The sequence below is a fragment of the Notamacropus eugenii genome, chromosome 3 (genome assembly GCF_028372415.1).
Source record: "Notamacropus eugenii isolate mMacEug1 chromosome 3, mMacEug1.pri_v2, whole genome shotgun sequence".
NCBI lineage: Eukaryota > Metazoa > Chordata > Mammalia > Diprotodontia > Macropodidae > Notamacropus > Notamacropus eugenii.
In genome coordinates this window covers 436,240,720-436,266,336 of record NC_092874.1, presented here as the reverse complement: position 1 = coordinate 436,266,336, position 25,617 = coordinate 436,240,720, and the positions used below count along the sequence as shown (strand labels likewise).

The window sequence follows — 25,617 nt, the reverse complement described above, 5'->3', positions numbered from 1 at the left end:
TGTATCAGTATGCCCAGCAGACCTAAGAAACCCATCTAATCCTCTCCCAGGTACCAAAGAGCAAATATTGCTGGTCCCAGGCAGGACATGCATGGGAAGACACAGCTGCCATCCAAAACAACTAGCTACAACCATTATAATAAACAAGGAAAAAATCTAAAGAAATAACTCAAAACGGTTGAGAAGAACATAAGAGGCAAGATTCTTCCAAGCCTAACACCAATCTGCAGTATCTTGATGAGATAAGTCCATCTATGTTCTTTTTTTGAATGACCTTTTGGGGGCTAGCAGTAAGCTGTCTGCCTTAGTGTTGCTGAGTAGAATGGCCAAAAGAAAAGACCCAAAATTCAGCATAAGGTCACAAGTTTCCGAACTCTGGAAGAGGGTGAGTCTTAAAGAAAACAAGTATGTTTACCTTGTTTGAAGCAATGGATAGGTGAGGGTGGGGGAAAGAGGGCAATGGAGAGAAGGGTGTTCTAATTTTTTTCAAGGGGTTTACACATCGACAATTTAGTCTTATTCTCACAACAACCCTGTGAGGTAGGCAGCGAGGATTATGCCCATTCTATAGATGGGGACATTTTGGAGGCTCAAAAAGTGCCTACGATCACATAAGTTAGGTAGAGGCAATGGGAAGTGATGGTGTAGTCAGGTCTCTGAAACCTGAATCTAGGGGCAGTGGGGGATCTGGCTTTGTCATGTACTATTCCAGTGGAATGGAGGAGACTTCCATGAAAGTTCAGGGCCAGTATCACCAGATCCCCTTTGATGCACAGGTTGGATATATAAGGATAAAAAAAACTAGGGTGTTTGCCTGACGGCCTCCTCTCAAAAAAGCCATATCTCAGTCCTTTGGAGCCTAGAGACACATGCAAAGGAAAGAGGTAGGAGACAAATCCACTTGTGTTGTCCATCCCTGGAAAGAAAGCAAAGGATCAGCTAAAAGCAAACAGATTGATTTCTTGTCAAGGTGCTTTGGAAGGAGGCCTCTGAGGTGGAATTTCCGACAAGGAAACGTAGGGGTCCAACTTTGTACAACATCAAATTGGTGCAGACTTACTGAAGTGCTGGATGGGACACAAGGTGGGGAGCAGAGGAAGGGCTCAGCCAAGGAAAGTGAGGCAACCTAAGTCTTCCATCTCTTCTGCCGGTCAGTGGCAGAGAGAGAGAGAGAGAGAGAGAGAGAGACAGAGACAGAGACAGAGACAGACAGAGAGACAGAGAGAGAGATACAAGGAGGAGGAAGAAAGGGGAAGAGAGACACCCAGAGAAGGAGAAGAAGAGAAGGAGGAGGGAGGACAAAAAGTAGAGGGAAAGCAGACGAGGAGAGAGAGGGAGGGAGGGAGGGGAGGAAGAAGAGAGGAGAAGGAAAAGAGATGGTGAGAAAAAGAGGGGAGGAGAGAAAAGGAGAAAGGGACAAGGGAGAAAGGAGAGAGAGAAACAGGAACAGAGAGAGAGAGGAAGAGGAAGAGAGAGAGAGAGAGAGAGAGAGAGAGAGAGAGAGAGAGAGCACCACAGACACGGAGAAGAAAAAAGAGAAACCAGGAAGTAATGTCCCCTTTCAGTCTCAAATTGGATCTAATTAACACAGATTGTAAGACCTGGCCTGCAGGTTCTCCAGGAGATGATAGTTGAACCATACAGAAATGCCCTGCACCCCTTTTCAAAACGGAAATGATGATTCAGTACCACTGGAAAGACACAATGATTGATGGAGATGAGCATGTTACACACAGTCCCCAAGAATGCCTCTGATTGGGCAAGAATTCTCACATGATTTTGCCAATAAAAGTATCCAGGAAAATCAACCTGGACAATAGTTGCCAGATTTCAGTTTGGAGAATGTAATCTGACTCCAGCACAAGGATAGTTCATGCATTGGGCACCCAAAATCAAGACTTTGGGGGTAATCCTGCATGTGTCATGGTCTCTGTACAGAAGCTTATCTCTTTGCAAAGACACCAATCTACTTGCAAAAGAGCAGTGGAGACCTTCCCAGACTGTCATCATTAGCGACCATTATTCAAGCTTGTTTGCTACCCCTAGCATAGTACACTAGGCACTGTAGAAAGAAATCCAAGCTTAAAGAAAAGTTGGATTCTGGGCGTTTTAAAAAAGTGAATTTTTAGAACACACACGTGAGGTCAATAATCACCTTTTCACTGCTCATCTCCTACTCCCTATTTTCTTCAAACCCTGTGCACAATGACCCATCTCCACAGAGACCTTCATTTATTGGGAAGCTGTACTGTTTAACAGAATAAGTATTAGCCTTAGAATTTAAAGATCAAGGTCACAGTCCCTGTTGTAAGACCTCAGGAGGATCATTTAAGAAAAAAAAAAGATAGAAAAGAAAACATAGTGAGGTCAAAACGAGTTAAACCTGGATTTGGAGCTCAAAAGTGACACTTATTTACTTCATTCATTGTTCCATACTTTAAATTACCATCAACTCATTAACAGTAGGATTTCTTTCCCATTATTTACTAGTTTCAAACTCAAGGTTTCTAAGAGTGATTTTAAATTAACTTTTTGAAAACTCAAATAAAAATTGGTTTTTGTTTTGTTTTGTCTTTTTCATTGTAGCAACTTTCCATTAGATGGTGAGCTCCTAGAGGGTAAGGACTGTCTTCTGCCTCTTTTGTAGTCTCAGTGCTTATCACGATGCCTCCCACATAATAGGAGTTTAATAAATGTTTATTAATTGATGGATAGGTTACCAACTGTAACTAGTCTGATGTCTTTGTAAACTGACGAATTTCTACACATGGGTTAAAATGGCTACTAGACCTAGCCTGGGGATGATTTTGGAGATGAAGCTTCTTGAATCTCCAAATGAAAGGCAATAAAAGCCACAATTTATAAGGTTATAAGGCAACACCCCCCCCCCCACCCCCCCGCCCAGGACCAATCCACAAGTCTAGCAGCAGATACCCTTTCCTGAACTTCACTGTGTAGAACAAAGTCACATGCCTGATGAGCTCCGGGAACTGGGGGGTAGTAGAAGATTTCATCTTCCTCACTCTTTGCAACCTTTGCTAGGAAATGTGGTCTTTAGTGCTTCTGAGAGAGGGAATATGCACGTCTGCCAAAGTGGGATTGTTAAGAAACAATTAATGGGCTTTAAAATGTTCTTAGAAAGCTATTTTGCATACCCACTGACCTATAAACGCTAAGAGGACCACAGTCTTGAGCTGAAAGTCATTCTAATGTTTCCAAGCTACTGGGACCAGAGATAGAAGCTGCCTGGACTAGTCCTAAAGGGGACTCCTGATTTTCCTGCCTAGATCCCCCAGCAAAAGGAAAATTGTTCAGTTCAACCTTCCCCATGTTCCAGATCCCTTTCCAAGTCAATATTCATCAAACTGTTTTGATGGCTTCCATTTCTCCCTATGCGTCAATGTCTGAATTCACAGAATGTTAAAATCACTTGATGGAGCTTATGGAGACAGAATCTACCATTGACATGCCCATGTCTCTGGGGAGACATGGAGGGCAGTAAGTGGGGGAGCAGAATGGAAGCCTGGCAGCCAATACCTTTGCATCCCTCTCACACCAGGGTGGGCCATGAAGGCAAACACTTCCAATGCATTCTAAGCATCAGTATTGCTCCCACAGAAGGAGCTCTTAGAGAAGCTTTGAAAAGTCCAGAGGCTAATATGGCCTGGAGAAAATCAATCTTGATGTCCCAGCCTCGGATAGTGAAATTTGTTGTACTTGCTGGATTTCCAAAATACTTTCCCCGCCTAAATATCTGACAGCTTTGAAGCATCTGTTTAATTTGGAGACATCTCATGGTGGCACAGCATTGAAGGCTGACAATGATCTTAGCTGCAGGATGCCCTTGCATTCCCAGGCACCCCACCTGTTTCTGTCCTTTGTTCACTGTTTAGCCCCACATCAAAGTACTAGCTCTTTTATTGGCTTGAGCTCCTGTGGATTCCTCTCTAGCCTATAAACACATACAATAAAAAGTCATCTCTACCAAAGAGAAGATAACAAAAACCCAGGAGACCAGGACCACTGACCACTCTAAAAGGATGACCACCTGTCAATAGTGGTCCTTGACTGGCCAGCAAATCATAGGGCAGGTGGGCACTTGAAAGAAGGGCCTGAAATAGAAAGTTTTATAGGGGTGGGAAAAGTTAAGAGTCAGAATTTGCCCTTTTTTTTTTTTTAAAGAACAACCAAAGAAAAAGGGACAGACACTACCTGAAATTACCTACTTGCTCAGTTAATGTCAGCTGTTTCTCTTGAGGTAACAGATTGGAACATGAGGGCTAGAAGTAATGGGAGGACATAGAGGTTTATGGGGGCAAGGGTACAAAATCTCAGTAATCAGTAGCTACCACTTAGTGCCTGTTCTAGGCATGGGCATGTTGCTTAGTGTTCTGACACAGTCAAATCATGGTTGTGTCACAATTGGTCCTGATTGGCCAACAGTAACTCAGTAATCCTTGAGCAGAACACAACCTCCTGAAGATCTCTTAGAATCCCAAGCATGTAGCTTGATCCCCAGTGGTATAGATGAGAGTCAGGAACTCAGTGACACAAATAAATCATTATCTCATACAATGTAGTAAAAGGATGCCCAAATATAACCTAACTCCCTCAAATATAACCCATCTCAGTATCTGCGTCCCGGGCCCATAGTTCATAGTTCTGCCAGGTATTTAGGAACCAGTTGGCTAGAAGTGATACTGTAGCTAAAACAAAGATGTCAGATCATCAGGAATATCACAGCGTATTTAATTGTCCCTATCGGAGTCCCTATTCTGGTACCCAACTCAACATATCCCAGTCCCATAGGAACCATGCGCTGAAGCCAGAGACCATTGTCTACCATAGATCCCAGTGGGGACAGGAAAGAAACAGTCAGCCCTCTCCTCCCTTCCCCCAATCAAGTAGGTTAAAAAGCAAAGCCTGGGGGTTCTTACCTTGTGGTACCACACTCTGCTCTTTCACCTAGGAAGAAAACGACGAGTGAATTTTCAGATGGTTTTCTCATGTGGAGATGGCACATTTATCTTTTAGGAACAAGACCAAAAAACCCCAAATCCAGGTTTTTACATCAGAAGTCAAGTGAATCGTGACAAGTAGGAAAATGAATACACCTGAAGGCATCTGCTGCTTGTTTCAAGGGACAGGCTTGTTGCTCTGTTACCCATTACTGATATACCTGGCCCACAGACAAGCCGTTAAAAGTTCTGGGCATCTTACAATCCAGGGGCCCCAATCCCACTACTCCCATTACCAATAAGAAAGAATAGTGCTAGGAGACCGATAGTTCAAGACCAGCCCTAATGGGTTTCTGGATAAAGCAATCACATTGCCTGGCACATAGTAAGTGCTTAGCAAATGTATGTTGACTGATGATTGGTACCATCCTTCCAGCATTCTGATTCAGGTTATAATGGGAGATAATGGATGGACAACTTCAAGTGCTGAAGTAGAATCCAAAAAGGGCCAAAGAACCAGAACATGACCTCTAGGGCATTGGTTAGGTTGTTTAATGAGCATTTACAGTATGTCAGAGACAAGAATTAAACAGATTCCAAATGCATTACACCACCCAAGTGAACTCTGGAAATTAGGGGGTAAGCGGATGGTGGCCATCCTTTATGGGTACCACACTGCCTCCAAATATCAAAGTAAAGTAATGGCAACTTGAAATGAAAGAGAACTATCAGAATGACAGCCCAAGAGTTGTATTTGGAAAAAAGGAAGGCTCAGATCCTTCCCTTTGCTATGGCCTTTTTAGCAGATCTGTGCCTTGAGAAGCTCCAGCCTCCTGATCGCCACTACAACACTAGTGGTCTCCCCCAAAACAAAATACTCAAGATGTTGACCCTAACATACTGAAGCCCAGGAATGGCCTATAGCTCTTGGGATTGGGGGCAGCAAAGCTCATTCTCCTATTTCGTGGCTGACCTTTTAAAGCGTCTAGTCCAACCCAGCTTTCCCAATGAAATAACCAATGATCCCATAACAAAGTGTTTGAAACTCTAGTACAGCTCAGATCTCACCCAAGCAGCCCCTGAGGATTCACCAAAGGAGACTCTATGTCCTTTCAAGGGCACTCAATAAATGAATGTGATTTGAGACATGATGGGTTAGGGAAAAGGAGTGGGATATGAAGAAGAAAAAATTCTGTCGGTGGCCAAACAACAAAGATCCTCAGTATCTCAGAGCAGTGCTGTCAAACCCAAACAGAAACAGGGGACACTAATTCATATATAAGGATCTCTGTGGGCCACATATTGACTTAGTTATAAAACATAATGTTGTCTGTGTTTTATTATATTTTTATTTGGCTAAATATTTCCCAGTTACATCTTAATCTGATTCTGGTGCCCTCAGGAGTGTTTCAGGCTGCATGTGGCCAAGGGGTTCACAAGTGACACCTCTGCTTTAGAGGCTAATGGGGACTGAAGTTAATGACATCAAAGTGGCCCAAAGCTCAGCAGATATAGGATGGAACCCTACCCAAAAAGAGGAAAAACTCCACAGAGAGTGGTACCAAGCTCAGTGGGAGTCTCCATCCTACTTGAGGGGTGGTCCTGGGGAGGGTCTATTCCCAAGAGGTTTTTTGCAAAGTTTTGTTTGGGGCTCTGGAATGAAAAGCAACACTGGATCATTTGTCCTGAAGGTCTGACAATTCATGGCGGATCCAACAACATAAGGTGGAAAGGGGCAGCTCTCAGTCCTTGACTGAACATCTAACCATAATTCACCAACCCCAGTGCAAACAGAAAAACTGTATGATGGTATAGGCTAAGTAAGAAAAATCAGATGGAAGTCCAGCTCTTACAGACTGCCCACCCAGGGTAGCAGCGGAGAGCAGTGGCAGCCCAACAACCCCACTCCTTGGCAAGGCCTCAGGTACGGACTGTGAGCTCCTTGAGGACAGGGACTGGGTTTTGGTCTTTTTTTGTATTCCCAGCACTTAGCAGATGATAATAATAGCGATGATAACAATAGCTAACATTTATATAGTGCTTACTAGGGGTTAGTAACCGTGCTAAGTGCTTAAATGCTAGAGGACCGACTTATTTTTACTCGCTGGCTGTATACGTATGCATTCTAGGTTTATATGTCTCCTCCATTAGATGTGAGCTTCTAGTGAGTATAGATTGTCTCACTGCTCGTACTTATATAGTGCATGGCACATAGTAGGTGCTTAATAAATATTTGTTGATGGACTGACTGATGACCAAGGCATGGGGATGGAAGATGTTCAGACTGTGCCTGGTGAATGGTAAACAGCCCAACTTGTTTTGAAGCTTAGTGGCTAGGAGGAGGAATAAGGTGAGAAGGCTGGAAAAGGTAACCTGAAGCCCATCTGTGGAGGATCCTGAATGCCAGGCTAAGGATTAGGACTTTAATGAAAACAAAACATCATCTTTTCTTACCCTATCATTTGCAAAAGCTACAGTGGGATTTCCTCCTTTCTGGAGCACTGAAGGAAGGTGCTGGTTGCCATGACAAATAAACATCCAATCCTGCTCTGGAATTTGCAAGAACTTCCTGGATGGCTCTCTCAGGGGCTCCCTTCTCTCCAGCCACCTCCTCCACCTCTCTTCTAGCCTCCTGCTTCAGAGACCATCCTCTGGAGGAATGTCTACTCTACCCCAAGGCTCCCCACCCCCAGCTCACTCTCAGCCCTGCTTGGCTGCTGACTGGTGACACTAGAGCACTATTCTAGAAAGTTGAAGCCGTACTTCATTTCACTCCCCCAATCTGACCACCTTCTACACAGAACTCCTCGCCCAAGAAGCCAACCATCTGGTCATTGCTCTCTACCCTTTCCACCTCTCCTCCCCTTTCCCCTCTGGTTCTTGAACTAAGAAACATGGTCAAATAATATCTTATTGTTCCTGGGTTCGTTGGTCAGTCATTTTTCAGTTGTGTCCAACTCTTTGTACCTCATTTGGGGTTTTCTTGGAAAAGATACTGGAGTGGTTTGCCATTTTATTCTCCAGCTCATTTTACAGATGAAGAAACTGACAAACAGAGTGAAGTGACTTGCCCAGGGTCATACAGCTAGTAAATGTCCAAGACCAGATTTAAACTCAGGATAGTTCCTAGGTGGGGTGTGTTAATGAACTCACTCCCCTATGGCTTTACTCACCGCCTCACTACCTGGACCATAGTGTCCCTACTTGGCTACCACTCCCCTTCTTGTACAGTCTTCCTCCTTAAAATGTATTTCTATCACCTGGGCTTAGCACAGTGCACAGTACTTCATAAACCCTTAACAAATGGTTTTTCATTCATCCACTCATCCATTCATTCTTCCTTCTCTTTCTTCTTCCTGCAGCATTTTAAAGCAGCCAGAAACCCCATATACATCCAAAAGCCTACCAAAGGTGCCTGGTAGAGGCAGAAAAGTCAATCAAAAAGGCTACCAGGGTGAATACCACAGCACTGGGGATCAACCTCCCAAGGAGGGTCAGTCAACAGCATTGGCTAAGGACCCTTGAAGTGTCATATATTGTGCTAAAACTCTGGGATATCAAGGAAAGGCAAAAGATGGCCTATCGCTCAAGGAACCTCAGTCTAACACGACAGAGGATAAAACATGCAAATAACTTTATACAAACAAGATATACACAGGATAAATTGGAGATAATTAACAGAGGATCTTAATTAACTGGAGCCCTGACCAGAGGAAAAAGGAGATGAGTCAGAGGTTTTTCCAATTTCCTGGTTTTCTACAGCATCTTTCCCTAAGATTTCAGAATCTGCTGCGTTATCTCATCTTACAGGAATCAAGAAGGAGCAGGATCAATCTGCCTCACTTTGCAGACAAGACCCATAAAAGGTAGAATGACTTGTCTAGGGTCATATAGGAAGAAGCTAGAAGCTCCCAGAGTAGGGTGAAGATCTTCAGAAATATCACTATGGACCTCTCCACCCATGCTCATGCTCAAATACTGAACAGCTAATTATGACCCTGAAACAACAGGGGGAACAGATTAGGCAGGGGAGAAACGAGCCAGAAGATGTCAGAGTGTCCACGACTTTGGGGAACTGAGGAGTGCTCTCATGGAAGGGACAACAGTCAAGGGGAATGAGGGAGAAAGCAGGTTGGTGGGTGGATGGTGACAGACTTTAGTGGCCGCTAGAAGGTCATTGCTAACTAAGTCTCTTTGACAGTGATGTTCCAGGAGTTCCTGGGCGGGGAAATGATCCAAGTCCAAGATGTCAGGTATAGAAATTCAAAAAGTGTATAAGAAATAACTTCATTACTTTCTCTATCAAAACTGGGTGGCTGAGATAGAACATGGTAGCAAAGTGAAGGGAGGTTGGGAATGGGTGAGTGGAGACAAAGAAGATTAAGAAATGGAATTTGAGGGGACAAAAGGCATGCCCATCTCCAGCCCTGCGGTGATGGTAATTATTATCACTATTATTTAGTTATTTTCAGTCATGACCCACATGGGGTGTTCTTGGCAAAGATACTGGAGTGGTTTGCCATTTGCTTTTCTAACTCCTTTTACACATGAGGAAACTAAGGCAAACAAAGTTAAGTGATTTGCCCAGAGTCACACGGCTAGAAAGTATCTGAGATTTTGATTCAGGAAGATGAGTTCCCAGCTCCAGACCAGGCTCTCTATCCACTGCACCACTTGGCTGCCCCCTAAGCATTTATTAGGTCTTACTATATTGCAGGCACTGTACTGAGACAATTCTAATGGGGAAAACAACATACAAATCATTTTGCATTTAAAAGATATAAGTAGCATAAATTCAAAGTCATCTCAGGGGGAAAGCACTAGCAATGGCAATAGTGGAGGAGGCTACCCAGAAAGGTCTCCTGTAGAATGTGGGATTGGAGCAGAGTCTTGAAGGAAGCCTGGGAAGCCAGAAACAAAGCAAGAAAGGCTGCTTATCGCAGGTGGAACCTGACCTGAGCCTTTCAAGAAACCAGAGATTCTAAGACGCAGAAGTGAGGAGCACATTAAGTCCTGACACAGGGACCAGCTTATGTGGTCAGCAAGTTCAGGGGACAGCCAGCAGACCAGTGTGGCTGGAACTTAAAGGGGAGTCACTGGGGAAAAGGCTGGAAAGGGCTTGGGAGTCAGATGGGGAGAACTTTTAATGCCAGGTTCCTCAGAGATCTGTAGTTTATCCTAAAAGGAAGGGGGAGCCACTGAAGACTTTAGAGTAGATGTCCATGTCTTAATAACATAAATTTGGCAGAGTGTGGAGGATGGGCTGAAGATGGAAGAAACTAGAAGCAGGCATACCATATTACAAGAATCCAGGCAAGAGGTGATGAGGGACTGAATTAGGATAGAGTAGGGTTTTCAGGGAGAGAAGAAGACAGATGTGGAGGTAGAATCAATAATATGTTATATGTTCTGGGGTGATAGAAATCAGCTATTTGGAATTGAAAGGTTTTTTAGAGACTATTGAGTCAAACGCCTTATTTTGCAGATGAAGAAACTGAGGCATGGAGTAGTTAAGAGACTGTCATACAACTAATAAGTTGTATGAATCCAAATCTTCATGACTCCAAGTCCAGTACCTGGTCTGCTATGCCATGCCACCTTTCACAATGGAAGAAACAAAAATTATTCTGAGCTTATAAAACTGAGGGACTATCAGGATGTTGATGAGCAGGTGTTTCAGCCCAGTATAACTGAGGGACTCACAGGATAGCCAAATTATCACACACAGCCCCATGTCAAACTGAGTCAATTTCCCATTTGCCCTAAGAGTCCTAGAGTAAATACTCAGACTCTAGTTGAAAGCCATTACATGGAGTAAAACCCTACTCTATAGGGTTTACTCACAATAAATACTAGGGATTTGGTTATCTGAGAGCTAAGGTAGAAATTTCTTCCTATAACAGAGAAAGCTTAGGTTGCAAGGTTTCCCTGATCCCTTGACACTCTGCTAAGCACAGGATTTCCAAAGCTTTGGGCATCTGCAAAGGTTCAACCAGTTAGCTGCCCAATGCTGGAAACTTATCAGGATGAACCTGCAAAACCCTGTATCGATGCTTTCCTTTAAATCTTTCAAAGACTCTTTCGAGTCTCCATCCTAACATGATTCACATAAGTCTGATCCCATGAAATATGCTTGACTCCATCATGAAGAAACAAATGTCACCCAGAATCATAGATCATTAGAGAGAGAAGGAGCCTAAGCAATCATCTCACTCCACTCCATTTTATAAAGGAAGAAACTGAGACCCTGAGTGGCAAAGTGATTTTCTCAGGGTCACACAGCAAGCTATTAGCAGAGATGAGACTAGACTCTGGATCTCCTCCTCTTAAGCCCAAGGCTCTTTCAACTACATAAAGGAGATAGGTGCCCAAAGATCCCTCAAATGACAGGCAAGACCCAGTGGTGTGTGTGTTGACACATCTCCTCACCCTCTGTACATCAGCTTTAGCTAAAGGCACAAAAGAGACAAGAACAACATGTGGAAAGTGCTGGTTCAAACTGAGTCTGGCCCTTGTGATGGGCTGTACTCAGTCTGGGGCTTGCAGGAAGAGCAGAGGGTCCTTCATGCATTTCCTTGGGATGGCCATCAATCTATACCCACAGAAATGCCTTGTTTCCTAAAACTTCAGTGCCCTAAGATTCTCCTGCTGGGTTCTTCTGTCATCATCCCTATACTTCTTTTCCCCCCACATTTATTTCTTTTATTTTTAATTTATGGAAAACAAGCATTTCCATCACATAGTATAATAAAAATATGATTGCACATGAAACTTCAAATATATTACTGCTGGTGGAATTGTGAACCAATCCAACCATTTTGGAGAGAGATGTGGAATTATGCCAAAAGAGTTATTAAACTGCTTATGCCCTTTGACCCCGCAATACCACTACTAGATCTGCTTCCAAAGATAAACAAGGAAAAAGGGAAAGAACCTATATGTTCATCCCTACACTTCTGAAGCCACATTTTCTGGGATCATCATTGGTCAAAGCTCCAACAAGACTGTTAAATCACATCTTCCAGTAAGGTGGGGCTGAAGGCTAAATAAACTTGGAAGACTACATGGGTCAGGATCTGAGCCAACTAAAACTAATTAATTTTTTATTGCATTAAGAGCATCTATGCAAAGATTTTACAAAAGATTGCATTTGCTATGGCTAATGGTAGAGCAAGAAAGAAATACTCTGTCCTCCAAGTAAGAGTCATCCAAAAACCTATAAAGCATCCCGTCTTCCAAAGAGGAGATAGCTCACTTAGAAAAACAATGTTAAAGCTGCTATTAGCAAGCTTGCTCAGTTCTGCTTTAGCTGTCCTGAAAGTCTGTCACCAGTGCCCTGGCTTTAAAGGTAAGGCCCAAGAGAGAAAGATATAGTTCACTAGGCACCTCCATGTCTCCCAGAAGCTGGTGGGCTGGAAGACTCTCCTAGATCCAATCAGATCTCCTGAGGGGCTAGATCACTGAAGGCTCTGGGGAAGAATGAGAGTAGGCATTTAATAAAGTTTGTTGAACTGTGTTTGTTGCGTGTTTGTCTTTCGTTCTCAAAGAGGACCCTGACATCAAGATGATGCAGTTGACTTTGATTTGAGTGAGGGATGGCTGTACAAGGTCACCAGCCTCACTTTCTCCTCCAGAGTGATCTGGGTCCAGTGACTAGATATTCATCAGGACGATTGGAGATGGCCCAGGATGCAATGTGGGACCTTGGCCATTTTAGGCTAAGGTCTTACCAGATTCTCACTTTGAGTGAGATATACCCATTCAATGAATAGGCCTCTTTAAGTAGTTACTCAAGGGATGGCCCCTTTTAATAAAAAGAAAAAATAACAAAAAAATCAAACTGGGAAGGGAAGATGTTCATGGTTCCTGGGTAAAAGAGAAACAGTTACTATTTAGTAATGTTCGCTGAATGAATAAATGTGGAAGAAAGGACAGTATTGCTTGTTCTGAAAAAGGTAGGAAGTATAGGGGGGGAATTACAAAAGGCATTAGGCAGAAGAAAGGACTTAAGGTGAATAGAAATAAGCCAAGAATGGATTAATCTGTTCCCTTGGGTCTTTCCAGCCTCATCTTGTGCACTGGGCTTCAGCCTTCACCATTCCCTGAATATATCTTGGGCTTTCCTGCCTGCAGACCTTTCCTGCACATTCCCGTCACCTGGCATGACCACCCCTTGCCCCTGGAACTACCCAACAAAACCTGATTCACTACTCAAAGCCCAGTGCAAATGTCACTTCCTAAAAAAGCTGGCCCTAATCCTTCCAAATCATATGATTCAGAACACCAAGGGACCTTAGAGATCTAGGCCTTTCCTTTTACAAAGTCTCTCAGGAAACTGAAGCCCTAAGATGCTCCTAAAGCATCACGGTCTCTTTATCAGCCCAGCTGGTCTCATAGCACTGGGTGCATTTTATACAGCTGTCATATTCTACTTCATATTCCGATCTATGTTTTAGTCCTCTCTCTGGACTGTAAGCCCTCCTTGAGGTCCTCATTGTATCCCTATACAGGGCCTTGCACACAGTAGGTGATTTATAAATAACCAATGATGGAAGGAAACAAGCATTTATTAAATAGTACATGTAGACCAACTGCCACACCCCACCCCAAGCCCATCAGCCCCCATATCTCCTCTTTCCCGTCTACCATACCCTCCCTCCTTCCCCCAGAATCCCTATTACCTGGAGGGCATTAGTAATAAAGATACAAGGGTAGAGAAGAACCCTGCCCTTCCCCCCATCCCTCATTTTAGTGTGGGCCCCCTACATGCTACCCTGGCCCTCAGGCCAGAGGCTTGGTTGGGCACAGCCCAGGGAATGGAGGGAAAAGAGAAACACTCATCTTTGGTGAGCCACTCCCAGAGAAGTCCCTTCAAGACTGACAGGACTCAGGGAGGAGCATTTGGCTGGTCACATACACACAAAGCCAAGACCAGGGAATTCCTTCCTCACTGTGGGGCTGTAAAAGCAGATCAGGAAACAGGGCATCTCCCTGGGTGTGGAGCACACAACTCACCTTCTCCAAGGGTCTGCTTGAGCAAGTCATGCTTAGCCTGCAGCTTGGTGATAAGATTACTGCCATTCACATATTCTTTAAATTTCTGGAAAACACAAGACAGGAGAAAGTTAAGGGTGGCAGGCCAAGATACTGGCTCCCACCTCTGGTAGGGGCACGGAAAGAGCAAAGGAAGAATGTGCTGTCCTTCAAGGAACCATCCTTAAGGATTGGGGTAGAAGGGACCCCAAGAGGCATTTCTGTTTGCTCTCTTCCTCCTCGCTATTCAAATATTGGTCTGCTGATCTCATTAGCCTCCGATCCTTTGTCCCTGGGCATTCATTTCAGGTCAGGGTTTGGGAACACAGCCCAGTGAAAGCCCTCTTTTGTCAGCTGTAGCTCAGCTAAGCAGGGTTCCTTCTGTCACAGGACCTTGGGATCCCTTTGTGCCAACAGGAATAGACAGGAGACTTTCCAGGGAGGGAAAAGGAGGGCTTTATCAGACTTTGCAGACAGCAGCTTCCAAACAAGTCTGATTTATTTGGGTCTTGGGTGAGGAGCAGAGAAGGGTCAAGGGCAGATAGTGCCCCCTCTTCTAAAGATATGCTCGGCAGGCAAACTTTGATTTTGAAGCGATCTAATAGTGATTTCTTACGTTTGTGTATAAATCCCTGCTTTTCAAAGTACCTTTATACATTATTTTACTTACTACTGTTGTGGTGGTTCTTATAGGAGAGGATATGTGGAACAGTGAATAGAAAACCTGTCTTGAAAATAGGATGGTCTGGGTTTAAGTCCGATACGTATTGGCGAGGTGACCTTAGGTAAGTCATTTAACTTCTCAATCTCTCAGCATCTCCCTTAGAAATGAATTTTTAACTTGTATTTTCATGAACTTGTGTTGTTTTTTAAACAAATTCTGATAACATTTCCATATAACTGACTTCCTTTGTGTTCCTATGTGCTTCAGGTTATATATCTTAGAACATGACTCTGAGAAAGGGTCCACTGGTTTCTCCAGACTGCCAAAGAGGGCTGGGGGGGGGGGGGGTCCCTGACACAAAAATGATTCAGTGCCCCAGCTCTAAGACCAGGTGCAAAAAGAAAAGGTGCAATCTGCATTGGTAGAGCCTCCTCAACACAGGAGATTCTTCTACCAATAAAATCCCATTCCCAGTCCTTGTCCTCCTAAGGAGAAAGGCTGTTTCGAAGTATAACACAGAGACAGTCTCAGAGTCTAGAAGATCTGAGTTCAACTGTAGCCTCTGACACTGAAAAACTAGATGGTCCTGGCCACTTCCCCCATCAGCATGCCTCTGCCGCCTTCCTCCTCCTCCTCTATAACTTCTAATCTCGCAGAAGTATCTGGGGCCCTGAAAAAGTTAGGTGACTTGCCCAGAGTCACAGATACTAAAATAAAAATAATTCCTATTATTATTATTAATTACCAATGAATGTTCACTCAAAAAGTGTTTTAAGATGGGCAAAGTGCTTTTCCCACAATAAACCTGTGTAATAGGTGGGATAGGTCTTAAATATTATTTCACATTTTCCAGATAAAGGAATCCTGGATCTAAGAGATTAAACAATATACTCAAAGACAAATGGCTAGCAAGAGGCCAAGCTGAGATCAGAAGCTAGGGTGTCTGCATTTCACCCACTAAACCCGCTGTCTCTGATAGATGCTAGTCTACACCCTGAATGCCCAGCCTGTATTAGACTGATAACTTATTTATCTATCTTCACAGGAGTTGGCTCATTACAGAATGTAAATAACCCTGGAGGCCATGTTTTTCTGTACCTGGGCTATCAATCAATCTATGACACTCTCCCCGCCATCTACCATCATCCCCTGCCCAGGGCTGCATGTAGCTTTTCTAACTTTCCCAGGATCAAGGAATAATGAAATGATATAGAATCTCAGAGCTGGCAGCAACTTCAAAAACCAGGACCTTTATTTTTCAGATGGAGAAACCAAAGGTCAGGGAAGTCAAAAGGAATCATCCAATTGTAAGATCCATGAAGCAAGTATGAACAAACAAGTTGTCACTGCAGATTTCCAAGTGCTAACACATTTAAAAGTGCCATGACACCCTTGGGAAACAGCTAAACAGATAAATTAGAGGGCAATGAATTAGGCAGTAGCATCTAGTGGCCCTTTGTCAATGACATTGGCTAATTCTGCCTTCCTCCCAGGATGGCTTATTCTTACTGGTGATCTATGCTAGGATCACAAAGTTAACTCTGCAAAGGACTTTCAACATCATCTTGTTCAACTTCTTCATTTCATGGATGAAGAACAGATGCCCAGAAAGATTAAAGTGTCCAGGACTGAAATTTGGCATTCTTTCCACTGTCCCATTACCCAAAGAAACGAACCTTTTAGAGGGCATCTCTAAATACCCAAATCAATAGGATAAAAATAATCTGGGTCTTTGTATGTATGGCTGGAGAACAGACTATCAGTCCATTTGGATGAACACATAGACTGTTCTCAAAGCACGTGGCCCAAATCTACCATTCTACAAACAGAACCCGAGAGTTCTCTCTTGAAGCCTAGCACCTGGCAAGATGACACATTCTCATTCCAACCTGCTCAATAAAATACTCTGAGGTCTTTATAGAATAACTCATGAGTTGTAATGAATTTACCAAGTGGCAAGATTACTTTCACTACTGCCTTTTACTAAAATCTCCAGGGTCATTCTCTTTTCTCCTTTCAGAAAATCAGGAGCGCCCTCTTCGTGCCACATGCCAGGGCAGTACATGGTTCCCATTCACTCTGGCTGCTCCCTCTCTCTTCCCCTCCCCAACGTCTCTCCTTCAGAGTCCTTCCATTTCTTCAGGCCCAGAATCCGACTCACCGTAAAATAAAACATTTCAGTTTCCTGCTGGTTGGCTCGCCTCTTGGCAATGCTGATTTTGCTCATATAAGTCTCAGATGCAGCAGATTTGATTGATTCCGTAGATCGACTGTGCTGGAAAGCATCAGAGACATCAAAGTCTTCTACTGTCAACATATCTTGAAGGGTCTGCATGGTGGCATCCAGTGTTTTCCGGACCTGGGAGGAGGGAGAGGGAGGAAGCATAACTTAGATCAGGGGATAGCCTGAAATTTGAAGAACATGAGAATTATTGGGGAAAGAGCCCATTAGGACAAATGATTTAACCTCTTTTCTTTTTCGAGGGTCTCAGTTTCCTCATCTGTGAAATAAAGTGTTTGGAATAGACGGTCTCTGAGGTCCACTCCAGCCCTGGATCTATGAGGTGATATCACACTGCTCGATGACATGATGTCACTGCTCTATGAGATGATATCACACTGTTCTAATATGATGTCACTGCCCTATGATATGATGTTACAGTGCTCTAGGATATCACAATGCTTCTCTTAAAAGAGAAGAGAATAGAAAGACACAGCTTAGAGCCTCAGAAAAATTAGGCTTGAAGGCCATTGAATCTAAGCAAGTATAAGAACTAGGAAACCAAATAAAACTAGTGCTTGGGTTTTGTTTTTTTAGGTTTTTTAGTGTCCAAGAGAGTTTGGGGAAGTTTGAGCTTCATGGTTGGAGAAGAAGGGGTTTGTGTTATAAGCAGGAGAAAACCAAGAAGAGAAATGGAAACTCCCTGGTGGTAACCCTACCTTCCTGTTCGTGCCCTACATGGCATATAGGCCCACCTGATCCAAAATAACTTCAGAGAAAGAAACATACCCAAAAGGGGAGGGGCTTCTCACCTCTTCATTCTCTATCTTAAGGGTGGCTAGCCGCGACTGGAGCTGGTGGTAGCGCATGAGCAGCTCTGTCTGGACTGGCTGCTGGGCACTCACCTGGCACACCTGCAGGAGAAAAACCAAGTCAGGAAATGGGCCAAGGCCCTCCTCTTCCATCTCCTATGCCACCCCCTTACCCTCCTCAATGATAAGGAGAACAGAAACCACAACGTAGCCTGGCATAGTGGAGGGAGAGCCAACCTTGGGAGTCTGGAAGTTGTGATGGTGGTGGTGATTATTCAGTCCTTTCAGTCACGTCCAGCTCTTCATGATCCCATTGGGGGTTTTCTTGGTAAAAGTACTGGAGTGGTTTGCCATTTCCATCTCCAGGATTCAAATCCTGCCTCTGGGTACTGGGTGTGTAGCCCTGTACGAGGTACAACCTCTCAGCATCCCCAGGCAACTAGTTTTTTCTACCTAATAGCATTTTATTTTTTTTCTAATTACATGTAAAGATAGTTTCCAACATTCACTCAAACTGTACATTGCAGAGCTCAGTGCTGATAGAAGGAAACTCCCCCCTTGGAAGCCTCTACCAATAAAATCACAAACATTAACCAAAAAGGCTACACCATAGTTCCTCTGGTCTAATACAGTTCCCCTGATGGGGCAGGAAGGTATGGTTTACAGGAGAGCATGATGGTTGACCCCGACTCATTCCTCCAGCACAGCAGGGAGATCATTCTGATTTATCAGAATGCTCAGAGCTTAGAGATCTTCCCTTCAACAGTGTGAACTCCCCACCTACTTTGATGGCTCAATATCCACCTACTCTCCAGGGTTATTGTCAGACTCAAATAAGATAAACAACCCTGCAAACTTTAAAGTTACATACATGCCTGCTCTTGCTGTTAATACATTATTATGTACAATACTGCTACTACAACAGAACACGTCATACATATAATTACATAAAGTGTACAAGCAAGCTTGCTATGAATAATGATCTCATACGCATTAATTTAGGTAAAATTTTCTTGAATCAATTTATACGTTCAACCTTTCTCAATGTTTGAGGCAACGAGTGCCATAAACGTATTCCTTGGAGAGAAAAACACAATCTCCTTCAATTTTAAAATCAGAGAAATTTAGAACTGAGAGGGACCTCAGAGACCATTAGTCTAAAACCTCACTCACAATGGAAGCGAGGCCTAGAATGTTCTGGTCCAAGGTCACAGAGCCAGCTGTTGATAGCCTCAAAGGGGCACTACAACATAAAGGAAAAGCATTTAAACTTGGGTGTGTTTCATAAATTCCTTTGGCAGTTTGGTAAAGCCTTTTTTCAGCAACATGTTTTTAAATGCATAATATAAATGTCATAGAATTATAAAGGAAATCAATTATATTAAAATACAGTTATGAAAAATATTTGAAGTTCACAGAACCCTAGGTTTAGAATCCCTGGTATAGAAGAAAGAATATTGGGCTGAGGGCAGGGACAACTGGTCCAATTCTCCCAGAAGCTACCTATGTGACCTTGGGAAAGTCATTTCCTCACTATTGGCTTCAGTTTTCTCATTTGCAAATTGAAGGGGCAGGACTGTATAATCATCTACTTTGTAGTAATAATATCTTATTTCTGTTTAGCATCTTATGGCTTACAAAGCATTTTATGGAGGTCATCTGAATATCAAGGTCAAAAGGTATTTAATAAATGCTTTTTGTTGATTGGTTGATGGGGTTCCCCACTGTCGATCTGACATCACAGTCTTTTGACAGCAACTGAAAAGAATGTAGAATAGTGGCAGCCTGCATTCATCTGACCTGTGGTACATTGGATTGGGAGTTGGAAGGACCTGGGTTCCAGGGTGAGGCTCATGGGACTTGTTTCACTTCTTAGTTTCCTTATCTGTCAAATGAGGGTGTGGGACTTTGATGACCTCTAATGTCCCTTTCAGCTCTAAATCATAACTTAGTTCATTCTCCCCTAATTTTACAACTGAGGAAATAGGGTCAAAGGATAATAAACTGCTCAGAGTCACCACCCAGCTACTAAGAGGAAGATCCAAGACTTTAACCCAAGTCTCTACTCCAAATTTAGGATTTTCTCTACCACCACCCCCTTCAGACCTCCCTTTTCTAACTTGACCACTCTACAGCCCACGCATGCTGACTTCAATGACCTTTAATCCACACCACACTGATTCTGGGGAAGACCCTGGCTTCAGTGTTCCAGGGTTTTGTGAACAGACTTCTCTAAACTTTGATAACATCCCTGCTTTTCCTTGGGAACAGGTTTCCTGTCTGACAACAAAAGACAAGCTTCAAAAGTCCAACATGTTGATCACTCCATTTCTCAGAAAAGCTTCTCATTTACTAAGATAATTTTCTTTTCAATGGCTTGAAATTCATTATGTAGAAGCAATCTATATCTCCTGATTCCAAGAAGGGGCCCAGCTTCAGAACCTACTCTACCAGCAGGACCAGAGATCAGGGGCAGAATTCATGATGAAATGACATTCAACCAAGGGAAGTCATAGCAAAAGTGAACAGGGATAGGGATAGCAGTTCTCCTTCCCAAAATGGAAATTCTTTAGAGAATTAACTGGTTAGGAAAGAATTTTGTCATGATAATCTCCTCTCCCTAAACTTGTAGGAGGTGGGGAAAAATGACTCTTCTACCATCATCCCTTACACCAATTCCTTTACTGACATTATCATCACAATGTAACAGAAGGAGTTCTGAATTTGGAGCCAGGAGTCCTGGCTTGGAATCCTAGATCTGCTACCATCACTCATGCGACCATAAGCAAGTCAGTTAATTTCCCTGGCCCTCAGTTCCCTCTCCTGGAAAAGGACGAGATTAGACTTTTAAGGTTCCTTCTAACTCTACAAGTTATGATGTACTAGGTTGGCTGGATCAGGGGATTTGGTCTATAACAGAAGTCAATGTGGAAGGATCATGGGATCATAGATTTTGAGCTAGATGGGAATCATCGAGTCTGACCCCCTCATTTAACAAATGAGAAATATGAGACCAAAAGAGTAAAGTGGTAGGTCCCATCCCCAAAGGAGGTCTACGAGTAGAGGCTGGATGGCCATTTGCTGGTTATGTTCTAGTGAGGATTCTTTTAGGGGTGTGGATTGGACCAGAGGGCTGCTAAAGTCCCTTCTCATTCTAAAATTCTTCTATTCTGTCATTTAGTGACTTGTCCAGGGTCACACAAGGAATTAATGACAGACCTCAGAATGAGAACCCCATTCAATCTCTCAGGACAGAGCTCTTAGACAGATGGAAGACAGAGAGAATGTGGAAAAGTCCAGGGCATGCGCCCCTAGGTAATGATGGTAGATGGCAGTGACTTTGGGAATTCCAGACCAGGTGTCTTACCTCATCCCCCATGTGAGGCTGGAACTCAAACTTGAGTGGCGGACAGAAGACCTGGTTGCACATGTCCATGACTGTGTGCTTGTCGCTCCTCGCATCTAGGTTGTCCACTGCATTTTCAATGACATCCAGCCCCTCGTGGCGAGAGGTCTCCAGGTTATATTCAGCTGAGAGGTAGGTCCTGAAGGTCCGGGCCAGGCTGGTGTGGAAGCCCAGATCACAACACTTAGGGATAGAGAAGAGCCAAAAGCAGAATGGTCAAGGTGCAATAGCAGTTTCTATTTACAATCTAAGTAGGCACCAGGAGATCTCCACAAGTAAACATTTTCACATCCAAAGGCTCCAGGGAATTTTTAAAGCCCACCTCAAACATAAAAGCAAAGGCCAGCTCCCAGCCCACTTTCTTAGAGAAGTTCAAGGTAACTAAAACCTGGGGGGTGAGGAGAATGGAAGGAAGAAGGGACAATGGCCCATTCAACTTATCCTCTTTCTTCTGCAAGAAGGTAAAGACTTGGAGTGGAGGGAAAGAGAGAAGATCTGGTCATGGTCTCCTGAGAGACAAAGGCATGTACTTGACACGAACTCTCCTCATATTCTAGACAATGAGATCTAGCTTCCTTTTCTACTCCACAAGGGCAAGGACAGTCCATCCCCAAGTGGACTGGAACCCAGAAGCAAGACATTCTCCATTTCAGCCAGGAATACACCAGAGCTCCACAGGTGAGATCAGTTAGTCAAAATACATTTACTGAGGATCCAGTACATCCAAATCCCAATGCCTAGCACAGGGGGAAGCAAGCAAAAAAAAAAAAATTGTTTCTACTTGAAACCAGCTTCCAAACAGAAAGTTCCTGAAGACTCTTTCCTCCATAAAGCCTTCATTGAGGATGCCCATTCACACAGAACTCTCCCTTCCCTCATTCCCTGCTGGCTTCCTTACTGTCTATCATGCAAAATTAGTACTTTGATAGATTATATCCAATTTGCTCACTGTTCACACTGTATAATTGGACATATTAGGATAGTGTATAAAGATAGTATATTTCTAGACTCCTAGTTGTGGGCTCAGAACTCTGATTTTATTGGTTGGGAGATTCCCAAGGAAGAAACTCCACTTATTGATATCGAGAAGCACCTTCTTTGTGGTCTATATCGTTCATAGAATTGCCCAGAACAGGGGACAGTATAGTGACTGGTCTGAGAACAAAACCAGTGTGTGTTAGAGGGAGGGCTTGAACCCAGGTTTTTCTGGTTTCAAAGTTTGTACGCTATTCACTCTGCCATGCTGTAGTGTGTGTGTGTGTATGTGTGTGTGTCTGTGTGTCTGTGAGTGAGAGAGAGAAAGAGAGAGAGAGAGAGAGAGAGAGGGGAAGGGAGAGTGTGTATGTCTACATGTGTATGAGAGTGTGTGTCAGTGTGTATGTGTGTATGTATATGTGTATATATTGTGTGTATGACAGTGTGTCTATATGTGTGTATGTTTGCGTGTGAGTGTGTATGTGTATTGTGAGTGTATATATGTATGTGAGCATATGTATGCGTGTCCGCATGTGTATATGTGTGTGTCTGTATATACAACAGTGTGTGTTTGTGTATGTATGTGTGAGTACATGTGTGTGAGAGTGTATGTGTATGAGTACATGCATATTTTGAGTGTATGTATGTACGTGTCTCTGTGTATGACAGTGCCTGTCTATGTGTGTGTACATGTATATTGTGAATGAGTGTGTATGCGTATGCATATTGTAAGTATATGTGTGTGAGTATATGTACGTGTGTGTCTGTGTGTCTGACAAGGTATGTGCATGTTTGTATATGTGTATTTATGTGTGTGTATGTACACATATACAGGGTATTCCAAAAGTCTGAGTTCAATTGTAAGCTTTACTAGCTTCGGGATACCTTGTATACTATAATAATAAATACCATTTATAGAGTGTTTTATGTGTGTTATCTCATTGGATCTTCACAATAACCCTGTGAGGTAGAGACCGTTATTATTCACCCATTTTACAAATGAGGAAACTGAGGCTGAAAAAACAGCTAAGTGATTTGCCTAGAGTCACTCAGCTAGTGTTTGAGGCAAGATTCAAGATATATACTCTATCCCCTATGCTACTATTCATATAACTACATTTTTAATATATATAAAATATTTTATGTATACACACATACACGCATATGTGTGTGCATGAAGCTAGCTTCTTTTATACTTTTCCTTGCACTTAATATGTTTATTTAGCAGATAGTTAATTAAAAAGTTAATACTTTTGGATACACAAAAACACACATATGAAGTATACATATAAACACAAACAATATGGCCACCAAAGACATGTATGCCATGTATATCCATGAAAATTACACTCACTTATCCTAGAGGTCAATATTCATTCACACCCAGACCCTGGACCCAAATTCCCACACTGGACCATGCCAGACAAACAGCTCCCTCCTTCCGAATCTCCAGGCTCTTTGGTCTCTTTTTGTGAATCTTAGTAAAGGCCCAAGGAATCCATGTGACTGGCCAGTTCTGTACCTCATTTGGGATCAAGTAAGTGGGGAGCAAATTGGAGACTTACGTCAATCAGATCGGAGACATCATGGATGTAATATTTGCTGATGGCTGCATTGGTGGCTGCTAGGTTGAGCAAATAGTCATTCCGGGCCTTGGTGCACTTCAGCTTATTTTCCGAGTACTTGGCCTGCCTCTGGAGGGGGGACACAGATGAGACATAGATTCCAGTTAGCCTGTGGCTTGCTCAAAGTTGAGGTTCTGATTTTTCTCCCAGGTATCAAACTGACCTGGCAACGTCTGACTCTCCCCAGGCCTGGCTTTATGCTAGGCCAGCCCAGGCAGAGAGATGTGGCACCCACTCAAAACTCAAGCCCCATCCCTAAAAGGACAAAGGAAAAATGTTCTGCCTAGTACAAGTCAAATCAAGTGCTAATTCCTTTAACCTTTCTCCAGAAGGACAACTTTCAAACATTTCAATTAAGTCTGAGGCTCTTCTCTGACATCCTCTCCTCCTCCATGAAGTTTCTGCCTAGAACTGGGCAGCCACTCATGAGATTGAGTAGATGAGTGAGAGAGCTTTCTCAAGGAGTACATTTTGTTCCTTGAGTTATCAGTGTTGTACTGTGGCATACGTACCATGACTCATTTGAGGGTCTTGGCATCACGGTCTCCAGAGGCTGGCTATATCCTGGGAATCATCTAGCATAACAGCTTTTGTTTGACAGGTAAAGAAACTGAGGCTCACACATTCTAAGTGATTTGCCTAAGCTCACATAGCTAAATCTGGGGCAAATCTAGGCCTATCCATCTGTCCTATCTCCTGGCTACAAGGCTAGGACTCTCTCCAATACATAACACTTTACAGTTTTTAGAGGGCAGTACCCAAAACAACTCTAAAGGTGAACTACCCTTTCCATTTAACAGATGAGAAGATGGAGGGTGAGAAAAGTGACTTGCCCAAGCTTACCTGGTTATTATGACCTATAAGAACTTGAACCCTGGGTCTCCTCATTCTAGATAGATAACTAGCATCAAAATATAGTAATTATCCTTTCTTATTAATTAATAAATTAATTCTGTTACTATAGAATATGATATAATGTAATATGCTACATATACATCTGCTGTTTTATATATATATATCTTTGGAACTGGGGCATAAAATGCCGTTTCAGCCACTGCCTGGGAAACTGCCAGACTCATTGAGGAATGAGGGTGTTGGCCAGGGGAAGCATAGCTGCAACTGCACTAAAACACCTGATAAGGGAACTTTTACCTAATTATTCTTGCTAACTAGGTACAAAGATTGGTTATTTCTACACTGCTGAAGAACAGATAAGACCATCACTAAATTTTATTTCCCTAGCGGAAAACCTTAGTGACCACACTCTAGTTAAGGGCTCTGTCTAATTCCCAAGCCAGTGTTCCTTTGGTCACAAATGCTACCTCCCTTGTATAAACTCCAGTGAGCTCTGTCTCCCTGCACTCCTTCCTCATCATGTCCTTCCATTTGCTTCTGGTGTTTCTAAGTCATTAAGGCCTTGTTAAATTGTAATCACACTGTCTGTGTTGCTTTGTTTCCATGAGGAATAATCACAACGGCTCTGGTTTAAATAGCACATCAGAGCTCACCAAGGACTTTCCCCCAGTGACCCCAACCTCCAGCCCCAGCTGACCCTTCCAGCCTCGTTATACCTTGTTCCCCTATCTGCACTCCACAGTCTGCTTAAAAGGGACTCCTTGCCACTGCTCATCCATCTCCTTCTGCCTTTGCACTGGCTATACCCTGCCCTTCTCCCTGCTCCTCCTCCCCAAATCACTTATCTTGCATGTGTTCTGCATGCACCTACTTTTCTACATGCCCCTCTTGTGATAGCTTGTAAGCTCCTTGGAACCAGGGATTGTAATTTTTTTCCATGTTTGTCTTCCCTAGCAGAATGCCTTATACAGGTCAATCCCACTTTGTTCAATAATTTTTCAGTCATGTCCCAGTCTTTGTGACCCCATTTGTGGTTTTCTTGGCAAAGATATTAGAGGGGTTTGCCAT

At 43.2% G+C, this 25,617-nt stretch overlaps 1 protein-coding gene across 6 annotated transcripts in view; it reads right to left on the bottom strand.

The window, feature by feature from the left end:
• SRGAP3 (SLIT-ROBO Rho GTPase activating protein 3) overlaps window positions 1-25,617 on the bottom strand; it is a 269,566-nt gene that overhangs the window by 55,858 nt on the left and 188,091 nt on the right. For 5 of the 6 annotated variants that reach the window (XR_011964714.1, XM_072598587.1, XM_072598583.1 and 2 more), the window contains exons 6-11: window positions 23,635-23,763; window positions 21,056-21,277; window positions 17,689-17,790; window positions 16,817-17,014; window positions 13,974-14,058; window positions 4,938-4,965 (exon numbers count right to left, since the gene is read on the bottom strand). Coding sequence is in view for 5 of the 6 variants with exons in the window: in XM_072598587.1 (XP_072454688.1) it covers window positions 4,938-4,965; window positions 13,974-14,058; window positions 16,817-17,014; window positions 17,689-17,790; window positions 21,056-21,277; window positions 23,635-23,763 (764 nt within the window). In the remaining variant the exon portion in view is untranslated. Of the gene's footprint in view, window positions 1-1,060; window positions 1,145-4,222; window positions 4,226-4,937; window positions 4,966-13,973; window positions 14,059-16,816; window positions 17,015-17,688; window positions 17,791-21,055; window positions 21,278-23,634; window positions 23,764-25,617 lie in introns of all 6 variants that reach the window. The other variant, XM_072598588.1, reaches the window with a different exon arrangement.